Consider the following 16408-nt stretch of genomic DNA (forward strand, 5'->3'; position numbering starts at 1 on the left):
AGCATGTAGATTGTTCCCTGTTCTCCAGGCTCTAACAGAGCAGCACAGAGTGTAACCATAGTCTGAACCTAGACAACAATCTATGATAAACGGTGTCGACATTCACTCTACATAGTTTATGAGGTCATGTTTATGCATGTGTGTATGACTGATGTAGTAATCCTCATTGCATGCATATGTCTGTGTGTGTGGCCCACCCCACCCACCAGGCAGAGGGACTTTCCCCTCTGCCAGGAGCATCAGGTGCTTCCTGACAAGTCTGGACCCAGAGGACCTCTTCCTTCACTGCATTTCTCCTTTCTTCCTCTCCTTCAATGCACAGAATCACAGAGAGCGCACTGTAACATAAAGAGACACACAGCAACCGGAGAGACAATCTCATCCACCCTGTGTCTGTCTCTGCATATGAAAATGATATATTGAGGCTCGGGTGTCTGTGGTGCTTAAGTGTCTGAGTCCTGCTGCTGCCTCTAATTTCATATAATTCACATTTTCTCTTAAAGGGGGAGAAAGTGTTCCCAAGTGAGCCAAGATCAAACTCAACATCATAAACAACTTGATTAAAGGAAATCCAGCCTGCATCACCTCCCTCCTGGATAAACCATTTGAATGTGTGTGTGCAGAGCATGCAGTCTGTTTTTAGTTCTGCCACTTGTGTTTTGTCGCCGTCTGTGCAGAGATGAAACTTCATGCTCATTAAGCAAGCAAATAAAAACATTTGCACATGTATACTTAACCTCAAACACAACCTCACACACTCTCACACACATGTACGCATTGAATAGAGACTTTAAGTTGGTCTGCTGATTTCATCGCCTCCACATTGAGCTCCTCAGACAAGCTTGCAGAGCTTAAAGGCTTACCATGCGTACATAACATTACATTACACAGCAGGTTTGATTTATGCCACTGCTGCGAGGAGGGCTGGGTGGGCTGAAGTCATGTAAGGAGCACAGAAGTGTTCTGTAAAGGGAACGAAAATAATACTCCTCGAAATATCTGAGTCTACAGTTTCAGATATTGGGGCACATTTTTGCCCTTTGAATCATTTTCACTTATCTGTCCTTCCTGTCGACTTGGGAGGGCGTGCACAGAACTCCCCTGCTCCTGTTAGCCCTGATGTGTTCGCTCCTCCTGCGGTTAAAGATGAACCAGCCTCTGTGTCTGCTCGCTGTCTTTGAGGTAGAAGCATCAAAGAGTTGAGGTGTGGAGCGAAGCCAGACCAAACCAACCGTACCTTACACCCCATCCCCATCACCTTCATCTCCATCCAATGTGACACACACACACACATACACACACACATCCATCCTCATTTCTTGGTATCATGTCTCCTTGTCTCCTATCATCTTGTGCTTTGTTTGTTGACAGGGGTCTGTCATTTAGTTAACGGCTTTGTCTGTGGCTGTGTGAGCTTAAATACCAAGATGACACGATAAGGTGGGTATTGTTTGACTGCTGGCCGCACAATAGAAACAGTGTATTTATCACAGGGAATGATGTTACTTTATTTACTAAACGCACTCCTGGATAAGGATTAAAGGAGGGCACGCAGGGTGAGGTGGTTTTGAAGAGACACCTTAGCTGAGATTTTAAAGTCAAAGCTGCTGACATGTTCACATTCCTGTGAAGATGGCTTCATTAGCATCAGCTCACAGGTTCAAAGAACTTTAACAGTTACAGGGATGTTGATTATGGGATGGCTATGTGTCATTTTCAGCATCAAAAGCACTGCCGTAAAAGTCTGCTGCAAGTTGTACTGATAAGGGAAAGCCAAGATACCTCTGTACACAGTTTAAGAAAGTAACAACCAATCAGAGGACAGAAAGTAAAAACCCCAAAAGTTCACATATCAAATCTTTTAGTTCAACTCAGAAGTTTATGTTAGTGGCCTGAATAAAGTTTGTTTTTGTTAAACTTTGAACAACACTTCTACATCTACAAAAGAGACAGGTCATCCTCCATGGAGGCTGCCATCTTGCATGGCTATGAGTGTGATACGGGTTTCTGTGTTTTGTGAGTGGCTGCCAGAAATACACAGGTAAGAAGACGACAGAGAAGGAGTAAAAGAGTTTTTATGGAGAAAAAGAATGAACACAAAGAAAAATACACAGTGTATTTTGTCCTCAAACGCCTTCACTAGTTTTGCCAAAATGCGTTGTTTTCATGCGTAGGTTTTTCTGACAAAACTTCTCATCCAGTTGTCTTTCAGCAGAAAATTGCGGCACTGACTGAGAACATTATGCATAACATAAAATAGTGCAGAGTACTGTTTCATTTTAATGCTCTTATGATGTTTTTGTCTTTAATTCTTCTTCTGTTGGCTGAAGGTGTTGCCTTCTGGCCTGGTCTGGCATACTTACATGGATCAGTAACCTCAGGTATATTTTACCCAACGTAATATATAAACAGGTGGTCCTCGAGTTGAGAAAGGAGTTCCGTTCCTACGACGGGTCATAACCCGAAACTCTGTGTAAGTTGGATTCTTACCCCTAAATCTCTAAATAACTATCCAAACACATGTATCATACACATAGACTGTATAAAACATGGACGCAGCATCCGCGACGTCACCTGTCTGTTCCTGAAACAGTGAAATGAAGCCAAACCGCAGACGCAGCCACGTTGGCTATGACGCCGGCTGTGAGTTTTTCTTTGAGCATGTACAGGGCGCCCAGCGGTCATGTGACCTGAGCTGTGCCTCTGATTGGAAAATTAAACGATCCTGATAACTTCTAAACCACAAAGATAGAAAAAAATTCCCTCACCGTACAGTGTGTGCCAATAGTGGTTTCAGGGTTTCAGACCCAAGCTGTTTTTTGAACCAGGCTGTAATTTTGCTTTTTAATACTGTAGAAGTCTGTTTTTATGGCTGGGTGTGTACGTGACTTCCGGTCTTTTTCCGCAGCAATCCACAAGCAAATTCTCAACGAACAGCGACTTTTAGCACTTCCACATAGGCTTCATTTTTACTAACCGGAAGCTGCCCCTTGATCATACTTCATATTCATAGGAAACAGTACAGACAATTAAAATAGACATTTCAATTAAAATAAAATAAATATATAATGTAATAAAATAAAGTAAAATAAAATAAAATAAAAAATAATCTTCTCTATTTTTTACGTACATATATCTATCGGCGTAGTAAAGTCAAAACAACAAAAGTCGAGAACCACGTAAGTCGAGGACTTCCTGTATAAAACTTCTCAATAAAATTTACCAAAATGCCACAGCACATGGCAAAGTGAAGCACGCTTCTTTTACTTTTCTACATATTTCATAAAATGGAAAAGAAAAAAAATCTTTTGGTGAGGCTTTAAAATCAGTGAAAAATCAGATAATCATCAATGAAAAATTAAATAAATAAATAGATAAATAATAACAATAATAATAAAAATAATAATGTTTTTTCACCATAATCACTACTGTAGGGTGAAAATTACCCAAACATGTGACTGTTGAAAAAAAAGGGATAGGAGCAGGTAACACACCTAGGTTTGATGACGCCAGTGAGCAGCCTAAAGACACCAAAGAACTCACTCATCTCAGCCAGCAACACAGTGAAAATCACTTGACCCCAACCGTGTGGTTGACAATCACCTGACACTTGTGTCAGGTGATTGTCTCTAGAGCTAATTTCCCCTCTCCCTTTGAACAAACAATAAATTAATTAACTAAACAGAGGCTGTTTCCTTATAGTTAGTCTGGTCTGGAACAATCAAAAGTCACAATACTGAAATTGTTGATGCAGTCTTTGAGGTCATACTGAGGCATTAATCTTGATGTAGCTCTGTTTTATTGAAGGTCAAAAAGTCATACAGGCTTAAAAAAAAACCACACCCAGTGTGTTGTGAAATAATTCAAAGGTAAGACACAAGTGGTAACTGATTTGACTGTTTACAAAATGCCTTCACGACTGGTTGAAATTACTGTAAACACACTTACAAAATAAAAAGATTAACTCAGTTGTAAACTTGGATGTTTGGGGATCCAGAACAGAACATGAGAGAAGCAGATGTTTAAACTGAGAGACTGATGGCAGTGGCAGCACACCTTCCCAGGCTCCTGACTAACAATCTGCAGACGCTTAGCATAATTTCACCGGGAAACACACACACACACACATACTTGGACACACAGAGATTGCTTGTTGTGTTGGCTTCAGATGTTGCCAGAATACCACACTTTATAAAAACAGCTTTTCAAATCATTGACAGCAATAATTAACAGCAGGTTCACATAATTGAAGTCTGCTTCACCCCGGCTCCCTGCCTGCTGCCGCCACCGCTGCTGGAAGGAACGAAGGAATGAGAAGCGGAGAGAGAGACAGTCTTCTGAAAGAAAGGTTACCAGGGCAGTCCATGCCCTCACTTTAACTATGTGCTGAAGAGGTGACATGAGTGCTGCACAGGCCCGTGCCAACTTTACACTGAGCTTAAAGCTCCAAGAACAATCCAGCAGTTCCATCTCTGCAGGTTAGAAATGTTTGACACGGAGCAGGAGCTGCAAGGCGAGGTTAACTGGGCGCCAGCTGATTTATTTACAGACGGGTGTTAGGAACATTTGATGAAGTATTTAGTTGGGCACTGAGACTTATGCAGGCATGCTCACAAAGTAACTACTAATTTTAAAAGCACTCAAAATGTGCATGTACAAGTGTGTGTTTGTGTGTGTGTGTGTGTGTGTGTGTGTGTGTGTGTGTGTGTGTGTGTGTGTGTGTGTGTGTGTGTGTGTGTGTGTGTGTGTGTGTGTGAATCAGTATGACAGCCAAGGCAGAGCACCTTGTGTTTCCAGTTTAAACATTTAGACATTCCTGCTTGATAAGCTCCTGAAGAGGGAAGTGTGTGTGTGTGTGTGTGGGTAGAGGCGTTGAGGTTGACCCTTTCTCTCCTCTGCAGCGCTCACATCTTACCTATCACTCCTGTCTTTCTCTAGCAACAGATGTAAAGGGACATTAAAGTGGGAGGAAACACCTGACTGTATCCTCCAACTCCTTTAACATGATTTTTATGCAATTATGTAAATCCTGAGTGCAGACTCAAAGCTGCTTATCTAAACTGTTATGAGTGATTTCTTGGAAAGGTATGCACACCATCACATCTTAAACTAGAAAAGCACTCAGAGGGCCCAGACCTCCACCAAGCATATTGTGATTGTCACCAACATATTTGTCTTACTTTAATGTTATACTCCCTTTCAGCAGACTGTCTGCTACAATTTGGTGTAAGTTACAGGTTTGTACAATAATTTGTTTCCTGACAGTGTTGAAAACTATGATGGCCCAGTACATATTTCACATTCTGGATCTTAGTATCCAGAATATTTCCAGGATCTGGATCATACTTTTACATCTGTCAGAAATTATGGTGACCTTGTCTTGTATTGTTTTGCAAAGCAATCCGACCATTTATGGTGGAGTTATGTACACATGTGGTGAAACAGCCCTATCTCACAATGATAAAAAAATCCTTTAAAAAATATCCTGGATCCAGACGGTGATCCAGATCACCTCCAAAATTTAATCACTTCTTCCTTAACACATTTTGAACATTTCCTGAATATTTCATTAAGATCAGTTTGATACTTTTTGAGTTAAGACAAACAACTAGACCAGGGGAGGCCAACCTGTCAGAGACCAAGAGCCACAAAAATGGCCTTGGTACTACAGAGAGCCACGTCACACCCGTGGTCTTGCAAACACACCTCCTCTCACACATAAATGCGTTTATAAAATAAAAAGCAATACATTTCTCATTTTTAAAGCAAGATTTACTATGTTTGTGTGTTTCAATTCTTACTAGAGAAGAGAAACTGAAACTTAAGTATCATTCCCAACTGATCCCAACGATGGCATCAATATATATAAATAGTTTAGATTGATCGGCACACCACTACTCATAACTATATATATATTTTCATGAATGGATCAAAGAGCCACACATCCAAGGCAAAGAGCCACATGTGGCTCGTGAGCCACAGGTTGGCCACCCCTGGACTAAACAGACAGACAGACAAACTCTCCCAAAAACATTACCTCCTTGGTGGAGGTAATATAAGTAATTTTTCTTTCTTTTCCCATTTTTTAAGTGAGATTATTTTGAAAAATGTAGAAATTACTTTTGCTTTTCTGAAAGTTAGGTTGAAGATAAGCAACTTGTAAATGAAATGGGAGTTAAGTTCCTACCATGAGGATGCGTCGATAACTGTCTCGGTCGATGCCCCACAGCTTCAGGTCAGTCTTGGCCTTAACGGTGGCAGCTCTTGGAGTCCCATAGATCAGGGCCAGCTCCCCAAAACTGCCTCCTTCTCCAATACTGGTCACCCACTCCCCGTTCACATACACCTGCAGACAGGACAAGAGACGTCACAGCTTCATATTTTGAAAAATCACTTTTATTTTGTTGGCTTAACCTCACGATTCACCCTGAGACAACTTCCCAAACCGTCTCCCACCCCCTCTCCCTCTCCCTCTCCTCAGTTTCCGGGCTGTTTGAAATGCTCACTGGGATTCTCTCTAAGCATTTGATCCTCACTAAGCCCTCAAATGAGACCCTCTAAAAGGTCCTCTATCCCTCCTATCTCTCAATCCCCTCTTTTATTGTCCTCTGTCTTGTCTTGTTTGGACCTTTGATTCAGGAGTGATGTGAGGCAGAAAGCTCAAACAGATATCATGGATCTAAAACCCCGACAGGAACTCACATGATGCTTGTTGATCTTCACTTAAACACACTTACACACCATAAAAACTCTGTTTAGCCCCGCTGCTGGAGCACTACAACAATACAACCTTATTGAGACTCATCCATTGGGGCTTTTAGGGTTTCACCTATCGACACACTATCCCTTTTGTGTTGACTTAATAAAACAGAGAGAAAGGCACAGAAGGCAGGAGGTGTGCCTCTCATGTGGCTGTGGATTGCTGAAATTGTTGCAAGCCATTATGTGTGGCTCAGAGTGGTCACAGGGGACTCATCCTTCATTATAAACTGGAGTGGCTTCAAAGAGATGCAGAGATCTTACATCAAGCTTAAAAGATGAGGGTTTCAAAGTTTTACATCACAGCGTGCAGGTAAAAGTATTTTCTCTGCACAGATTGTCCTTTTCCTTATGGATGTCCAAGACATTACGATGTCAAGTGAGGTAACACAAGAATATCTTGATCGTATCCATCCATATGCTATTCTCAGGATAAGAGTCTCTCACGACTTTTGGGTTGAAGATTTGCTTTAAACTGTGATTCTTTGATATTTAAGGTTTTTGCTATTTTCAGTTTGCTTTTTAACACCAGACCATGTGAAACAGTTAAATAATGATGATGATAACATCTACAGACTCTATCAGGAGCCATATTCTCCCATAAAATGCACATAATGTGAGTCAGAGAGAAACATTTTACCCTCTGCTGGAGAAAAGTGGTAACTTTTGTGGTAAGTGAAATGAAAAATTTGACCAAAAAAAAAAAAAAAATTGACAAAGAATCCCGATTTTGATATTGTTAAACGAAAAATCCTGCTATATCAATTTTTGATTTATTCTCCCACCCCTAACAACTAGGCATAGTCATTACATGGGTCTCTCTCAATCCTCATGTCAAAGAGGGAGTTATTAGAATAATCTGCAAGTATTTAGTTGTAACTATTGAATGGTGACGATCTCTAACTAATTCTGGCAAATTGAGCTTAAACAAGTTACATTACACCCTAACTGAATCAGGTATGCAAGAGTGAAGCAGGTGTAAAAAGGAAAACTCTATATTTTTTCTGTTGAGGCTGAACTGGGGCCTGTACTACGAAGCGGGATTAACATATCTGGGATCACTTTCCGTTACTTGGGTTGACTTAACCAGACAATTGCAGCCCTCAACATCAACTCAGTAAGTGAACTGAGGGCTTTCTACTGTTCAGTGTGCGCTCACATAAAAGTGGTGGAGTTTGCAGCATCTGACCAATCACAAACATGGAGAAATGGGAGAAACCCAACAGAGAAGCCTACTCCACTCTGGAGAGGAAAACAGTTATTCTTTAGAAACATGTAGAACTTTAACACATCATCCAGGGCAAAAAGCAACATGGTTGTTGCAGCAAAAGTCAAGAAGGAATACTGGCAGAAAATGACCAGCCCCCTGTATGCATAGATCTGTGAGATAATCAATATTAATTTATCAGACAGTATAAACAGACAGCGCTCTGATCACTCAGTTTTACTTTATTGTGGCACAGATGTTTGGGGCAGAGCACTTCCTCAGTGTCCTTCCTTTGGTTTTGACTTACCACTAAGTTTTTTGAGGCTCAGCCCCACCAAGTGAGCATGTTAAGTAAATAAATACTAATTCCTCACTGTGGCAGCACAAGTATTTGTGCATTCCATAAATTCATGTTTCTGCAGTTCTGCTATGTGTAACCACTGATATTAACCTCATTATTTCATATGCGCCCACCTGCAAGTGCAACACACGTAACATATGGTTCCACTGGTTGACAAATGTAGCTCAGACCATAGGGCTGGGTACTGAATTGGGTACTTTTATAGGTACTGACCAAATTCTATCAAAAGTACCGGGTACTGATTTGCGTAAAATCAAATGGTACCATGTTTAGGTACCTAAATGCATTCTTGTGACTGTGAGGGAGTGGAAGAGTAGCCGATTTTCCATGCTGGACACGAACACAGCATTACAAGGTTATATGGTGAAGAATAAATATGTCAAATTGAAAAGAATTTAGATTTTATTATTAAACAAATTGATATTTTTTACCACATAAACACAAAAAAGTACCGAAAACTGGTACCACTGAGTAGAATATCGGATATTGGTCCGATATCAACAAAAAATAAAGTATCGGTATCATATCGTTATGCATCTAAAATCTCCGATATAAGCAGTTTCTGTTACCCATTGGTTAATAATAAATGGGTCAGTTTTTCCTCATACCTACTGTTGCTGACAACTGTTCTTTGTTTGAATAATATCACATAATCAAGCCTTTTCTAACATGACAGACATACTACAAAATAAGTAATAAAAGTATGCATGTTTAATGCTGATATTGTATCCGATCAATATCGGTATCGGCCAGTACTCAATGCTGCAGTATCAGTATCGTATCAGAAGTGAAAATGTAATATCGGGACATCCCTATTTCAAATGTGAAAGGTACCCAACCCTATCAGACCATCAGATGATGGATGTCATCAGGGGCATCAAAGGACTGCATCTATCCCACAAAACTCTTCCTCTTCTAAGTGCTCCTCTCACGTTCCGCGCACCAGCTTTGACAGGATCTTCTAAGAAAGGGCAGGCAATTTTCCAAGAGAAATAATTGGTCAGTGATCTCTTATCCAGAACCTAACCTGATCCGGAGCACGCTAACCGTTTGGCATAAGTTACCATGGTGATTCATCCTGGTAAGAAGTAAACCAGTATAATAAGACAGAAAACCCAGAGTTAAGCCTGAAGCTACTTTACTAAGAGAAGAGAAAATCCAGCTTGGTAGTGCAGGCCTCTGGAAACACTTGCTGTGTATTGTGTAAGCACTGTGCAGGAGGTAAACTGAGGTTCATAATAAAAAAAAAAAGACTGAAACAATTCAAGTGTTGAACAATCACAGCTGTCACTGAATTCTCCGCGGTAATTAGAACGCAACGAATCGTGAGCACTCAAAGGTGGGAGAGCAGACCGTGTTGGTGTGTGATGGTAGCTGTCTGATTTATCTGCACATTCCCCTGAGCTGTGTGAGAGAGATGGTCTGTGTCTATCTGCTGACTGCTTCACTGCAATTATTGCATCGCATTTCCAAACCACATATCTTACCTAAATAAGCTCTAATCACAAAATAACAGCTTGCATTAAGGTAAAAGCACTGAAGTGAATTAGGACATGTCAGTAAATGTCATAGATCATCATGTGGGATTAATAAGCAGAACACAAACATTATTTAAATGATTTATGTCACATCATCTGAACATGTTTCAACTGTTTATGTGTCAGTCTACAGCAATGTGTGCCTAAAAGAGGACTATGAAAGCCCTGTTTAAACTATCTAAATCACACAGTCTACGCCGCATGGTGCAAAGTGAATGAGGGCGTGTCTCTGAGTGAAGGCATGGCGTGGTGTTTACATCAGTTGCCGTGGTTGTCAGCTTGTAGCCGGTTTATGGGTTGCCAGCAGATTTACACCCCCGTCTAATGAGAGACATCTCCACACTTTAATAAGCATGGAGATGTCTCCACGCTTATTAAAGCATCGGCACCAAGCTTAGAGAGGAGCTAAGTGACTGAGCTGTGGCTGGGAGGCAGCAGCTGTCTGCAGACGAGGAAGGGTGGGCTGAGTGTTTGAGGTTAAGTAGGCGTGGGTGAGCGTCAGGGTGAGGACGAGGACGGGGTCTTCCTCAAGGTTTGTCGCAGAATGAGTGGGTTCTAGATGTGGGGAGGGGGGTTGCCCAAGATTCTTTATTCGTGGAAAGAGACAAGTTGAAGCCTACAGAGGGTGAGACGATGACACACAGTGCTGGACTTTGCACCTGAGTAACAATCTTATATTGTTGCTAGACTCTGCCTTGTTGTGGCTGATATCTCTTCCTTGTCATTTCTTGTAAATTTTTTCGTCTCTTTTTCATCATTTTTGTATTTGGAGTGGTTCATTACCTTGTATGGTTTTAGTTGTTGATCATGAACACTGAAGTGTTTTTTTTCTTCAGTGATATTCTTACTATTCTTGCTCCTGTGTTTGTCTGGAGATCCTACATGTAACCATGGCCGCAATGTGTACACGTGAAATCAGCTGTTTGCAGCCTGTAGCATGTCAATGCTAACTGGTGCAAGGCCTGATGTCTTCCCACAAGGTGAGGAAAAGGAGGTAAGGACGATGTGCTGGTTCTCAGGTGTGAGCTAAGAAGTGATGACATGGACCTGTCCTTCCATCCATTGTTATTGGGAACGTAAGATCTAACTCCAATAACGATGGACGAGCTAGCTGTGCTAACCCAGCAACAGAGGGCTAACAGAGCTAACACCAGACACCAACTCCACTAACTGGAGAATGATGGACAAGCTGTCATCATCTATTTTGTTATGAACTTTTTTGCGCTTTCTATACACTTTATTACTTTTGTTTTCTTGTTGTTTTCTGCTGCTATGACACGCGAATATCCCCTCTGGGATAAATACAGTATTTTCTATTCTATTCTATTCTATTCTATTCTATTCTATATAAAGTTCGAGGGAAAATAAGTTTTGATATCAGACATTAGCCAAAAAAATATCCCACAGCAGGTGAAAAAAATGACCCAATTCAGGCCCTGTTCACACATCAACCTTTCACCTGAAAATGCAAAAAAGGCAGTGAAAAAAAAATCTGCGTTTACACTGAAGCGCTGTGGGAATAAAAACATTGTAGTTTGCATTCCAGGCCCGTAGTTGGCGGTATAACTGTGGAGACACACCCCTCCACAGACCAGAAGAAGTCTGGCTGGCTGCTAATAACGTAGGAGAGGTGAAAAGTGGCGCAGAAGTGGCGCAATAGAAGCATATTTTGTAGTAGGGCAGTCAGCAGATTCAGCAGCACGAGCACAATGCATCAACAAGGCATTTTTTCTGTTGTTGTCTGGTTTGCACATGGCAATTTCAGTTGCTGTTTCTCTGTAAACTACAGGCCATTTACGCAACAATACTTAAGCATTTTATCCTAACACCTTTGTTGGGTAAATGGCCTCTCAGAGCTCTGTGGACAAACTTGAGAGAAAAACGGAAGGGCTTGTTTTGACACCCAGCAGAACGATTAAACCAAGTGGTTTTAAGACTCTGAATGCTAGGAAGGAAACATAAATAATCTTCCTGCTAAAAACCCTTTATTGCAAAAGCAGGATTGAATGAGATAAAATACCAAGAAAAATGGTCAGGAGATAACAGCCAGGGCGCCATCTCTGAGTTCCTACACCGACTTTATTGTCACTCTTTGCCAATCTTGCCGTTCTGTGTCTCTCATCTTACTCACGCTCTTCCTACTCACCGCCGTAAGCTGATAGGGTCACTTCTTGTTTATCTTTCTGTCAGCTTCTCCTTTTATCCTTCCACTTACCTCTATCGCTCTTTGTCAAGCACACTAAGACAAAAGACGTTCTCCGTTTGGCTGCCTGAGCAGCGCTCTGGATAGCAGCATGATCAGATTGTCATCACAGAGGAACTCAGTTTTGTGGAGAACAAAACATGGGGGCAATCCAATACAACCTGTCCATTGTCAGTGGGTAACATTGTCTCAGCATGAGTGGAGGAGGCAGGGTTTTCCCACTGAATCACAACCTTCCTGATAGCTTATCCCCACTAAAGTGAATAAATGATAATGGTGGCACACTGAATGAAGAAATCCCCTTTATTTCTAAGTGATTACTCAGTTAAAAGATGTGGAAAAATCTTGGAAAGCAGTTTTGTTTTGTGTGTATGTGCTTGTGTTTCCACTTACATCCACTTCACCTTGGTCAATCACATAGAAGTTGTCTCCTTCATCGCCTGGAGGGAAGAGAGAAGGAGAAACACAGGAGTGTGTGAGGCAGCAGGAAAGAGCTGAATGCCGAGCCAACAGGAAATCTTACTCATCTTACAGCTTCCACACAAATGGATACATTTAGAGATTCAAATCATTTGTCAAACTCTTGAAAAACTCTTGAATAAGATCAGAAAAGAAAGAGTAAGGATTTTTCTTCTCTGAACTCACACGTTATGTAACACAATCCCCCACTTGCTGTCAACGTTCATCCCTTCTTTAGGGAAGATCAACTGTAAAACGTGCGTTTCCCTATCTTATTTTTGTCTTCTTAAAGCTTTAGGGCAGGCAGGGTGTCAGAGATGCGGCTGCCTCCTCCACAGTGCATATTTCATTGGACCTGCCAATAAACTATCAGCAACAGAAGTGCTCGTTCCAGCTGCTTCTGAAGCTTAATAGTGGAAACTCTGAAACAGGGGGTGCCTGAGCATGCAGACTTCAAATCAGAACGGTGTTAAAGTTGAGTTCGATTCACAGTAAGACAACAGCTGTTACTGCTGCTTTCATTTGGGTTGAGACTTTGCTGCTCCAAAACAGAAAATAAATCCAGATGTACATTTTCTGTTGAGAAGTACTACAAGTTATAGAGGGATTATTTGTTTGTCAGCAACAGAGGATGCACATGCAACTTGGGTGCAGAAGCACTGGAAAGTATAACAATTTGTCAACTGACGTGGAGGAGTTAACCACCAAGAAAAACTATTTTTTTTTAACTTAATATTTTCGCTTTGATTGGATAGTAAACAGCACCCAGGTTTGTGAAATAGCAGTGAGTGGATGAAGAGATCAGCAAGTGGACAGATATTAGGTGGACAGACGTTTTTAGCGGAGAAATCTGGTGTGTACCGAGAGAGGAATTTAACCACACAACTGTTACTCGATGCTCATGACTGCATTATCCGTGGACACTTATCAGACTGTGACAGACCAGGATGTAAACATATGTCAATAAATCAGAAACACTCCCAAACCAAAAAGAGCACACAGACTGCTGAGTCTGAGATCCTCATCATAAAAGAACCAGAAAACTACGTCCAGAGAACTGCACCAAATCAGAAAATTAATGGTTGTGTATTTTAGGGTTAAGAGACTGGTTCATCATTTCATAATGTTCACTAATTTTACTTTGATCATAAAATCTGTTTCTGTTAATTGAATTTTATAGCTTCACTAAGTATTTCCTCTCTATGTTGGGTCGATGTTTGGTCATAACTAGACATGCGCAGATTGATCGGTGCCGATTTCCTTAATTTTGGGGGATCGGTGATCGGCCCAACCTTACATATGAAACTGATCTCATATACCTCCAGGAAGGTCTGGCAGCCAGCCATTGTTGCTTTTTGCTCTGAAACCTAAAACTCAGGACACTTTATTGGTTGTTTAAGTTAAAAAATAGAGATTGAGAAATAAGATTAAGATTGAGAAATAAAAATTGTTTCACAGGTGTTGTTCAATGATTTTCATTAAAATAAAACTGGAACATTGAAGGTGTATGCTGTCAGTTATAGAAAATAAAAAACAAACCAAAAAAAAATGGAATCGGCAGGTCAGGCTTTTTAAAGATCGGTAATCGGCCAGAAAATTGTAATTGGTGCACCCCTAATACTTCTACCTTGTTCCTTAAATCTGTTTCTGTTAATCCTAATTTATAGCTTCACTTATTATTTCCACACTATATTGAGTCCATGTTTGGTCATAACGTCAGCCCCAAACCAACTTTTTCATTGAACAGGCAAAGTCAAATCTGTGTTTTGAATATCAGCAGTAAATTTTGTTTGTTTGTGGTCAAACCTGGTTAACTGAGGCTAGCTAAAGATGGCACATTTAATGACACACCAACAGACATTGTTGGTGTTTCAGTGTAAAGTGTGACCCTGTTAACCAGTGACTCTCAGCCGTTAATTCATAGACTGTATAAAACATGGACGTAGCCTCCGCGACATCACCGTCTGTTCCTGAAACCGTGAAATGAAGCCAATCCGCGGACCCAGCCACGTTTGCTATGACACCGGCTGTGAGTCACGTGACCTGAGCTGTGCCTCTGACTGGAAAATCAAACGATCCTCATACCTTCTCAAGCGCAGAGAAAAAAAATCACTCACCGTACAGTGTGTGCCATTAGTGAAATCAACATTTTAGACCTGAGATGTTTTTTGAACCAGGCTGTAAATACGTCGTAAAAGTCTGTTTTTATGGCTGGGTGTGTACGTGACTTCCGGTCTCTCTGCAGCCAGCCTCAAGTGCATTCTCGACGAATGGCTTCATTTTTACTGACCGGATGTTGCCCCTTGCGTTAATCACTGATACCTTCTGCTCAGAGTCACCAGTCAGCATGGTCGCTATTAACTCCAAAACACCGGTAGTTCTGTAACTGTCCAAACTTGATGGACGTTGCCTCTCTTGTAAAGTATCGTTTATAAAAACTGACCACAGAATAACTGTACGTTTTGTTGCTGCGAAAAGGTTAAATTTAGTGTTTAAAAAAACGCTTACTTGTCTGAATGAACGTAGCTAAACACTGCATTTGCAGTCAAAATGTGTGCGCATCTTTGTGATGACGTAGACTGATAACCCCTCTGTACTTCTTAAAAGATGAAATTCTGATTTTCAAGCCATTCAAATATAATTTTGGAATTGATCAGTAGATGTTTCTGCAAACAGCTGCAAAACAGGCTTCACTGTATCAGCAGCAGTAGCACTCAGCCAGAGTTTGTCCTCTTAATGTGCTGGTTTTCCCCATCGTCAGGCTCACATTGTTATTGTAAGTGTCTGAGTTTGAAACTGGAATTACCCTTCAAGGCTAAGATAATAGTTGTACCACCAGCTGAAAAAAAAAAAACACAGAGGTGCTTTTTCTGCAGATGCTGGGAAATCTCAGACTCAGCTTGCCACGGAAGTTTTGTTCAATGCTTCGGTTTAAAAAATGCAGCTACTGTGGCCACAATTAAGAAAGACTGCATCGTGCTCTGCTCACTGGGTCTCTGTTGTGTAATTGACAGGAGCATTCTGCGCTTTCAAAGCAAACGCTCACCCTTGAAGTGAGCCGTGGGATCTGGTTGGTTGATGTCTGCTAAAAGCATCTAGTCTGAAGATAAGGCTGAAAAATGGCGTAGTGTTCCTTTAATTATACTATCCATTACATAGGGCTGAAGGGAAATTATTAAGGAGGACTGACAGCCTCATACGTGAGCAATGTGGAGCTCTCCCTGCAGCTACCTCCTACAATGAGATACAAATGCATCTCCATTCAGAGGCACAAGTGAGCAATGAGGCATGAGTATACATGACAAAAGTATGCATGTGTATGCAGTTCGTATGTACCGAGTGAGGGTGTGTATGGCTGTGTGTTTGCGTGTGTATATGTTCACCTGAGAGTTGAAAGGCAGCGAGCGCCCTGTGTGTAAAGTTCACAGGAGTTCACACGGCTAATTAATACTGAGTGGAGAGAGCTCGTTAATCATACAGCTCTATTTGTCACACAAAACGCTCCTTGTCTGTCTGACGGTCTGTCCCGGAGGAGACCCCAGGCATACACACACACACACACACACACACACACACACACACACACACAACCTGCTGCAACCTGGCCCTCCGCTATCTCCCTCTCTCTGTCTCTGCCTCTCTTTCTTTCATCTCATCTATCTCTCTTTCAATTCCCTCTCACTCTGTCTTTCTTTTCTTCTACTCTTCCTGTCTTTTATCACTTCAGTGCTTGAGTCTTTGTTTTGCGCCTTTCCAGTCCCCCTGTGCCTGAGAGTGCAGGCAAATATTTGAATAGTGCGTGCTCTCACACATAGGCTCAAACACACACACACACACATAGAGCCTGGTGATCTCAATGTGGCCTTGTTTCAACACAAGGT

At 41.4% G+C, this 16408-nt stretch overlaps 1 protein-coding gene across 6 annotated transcripts in view; it reads right to left on the reverse strand.

Moving 5' to 3' along the window:
* The window catches only part of prkar1b (protein kinase, cAMP-dependent, regulatory, type I, beta), a 111932-nt gene that overhangs the window by 20530 nt on the left and 74994 nt on the right, over positions 1–16408 (reverse strand). For all 6 annotated transcript variants that reach the window (XM_074697090.1, XM_074697089.1, XM_074697091.1 and 3 more), the window contains 2 exons: positions 12462–12508; positions 6188–6346 (listed from right to left, as the gene is read on the reverse strand). In XM_074697090.1, the coding sequence (XP_074553191.1) occupies positions 6188–6346; positions 12462–12508 (206 nt within the window). The remainder of the gene's footprint in view (positions 1–6187; positions 6347–12461; positions 12509–16408) is intronic.

Source organism: Halichoeres trimaculatus, unplaced genomic scaffold, assembly GCF_033239565.1.
Source record: "Halichoeres trimaculatus isolate MK-OKI-2021-1 unplaced genomic scaffold, fHalTri1.1 fHalTri1_scaffold_20, whole genome shotgun sequence".
Taxonomy (NCBI): Eukaryota; Metazoa; Chordata; class Actinopteri; order Labriformes; family Labridae; genus Halichoeres; species Halichoeres trimaculatus.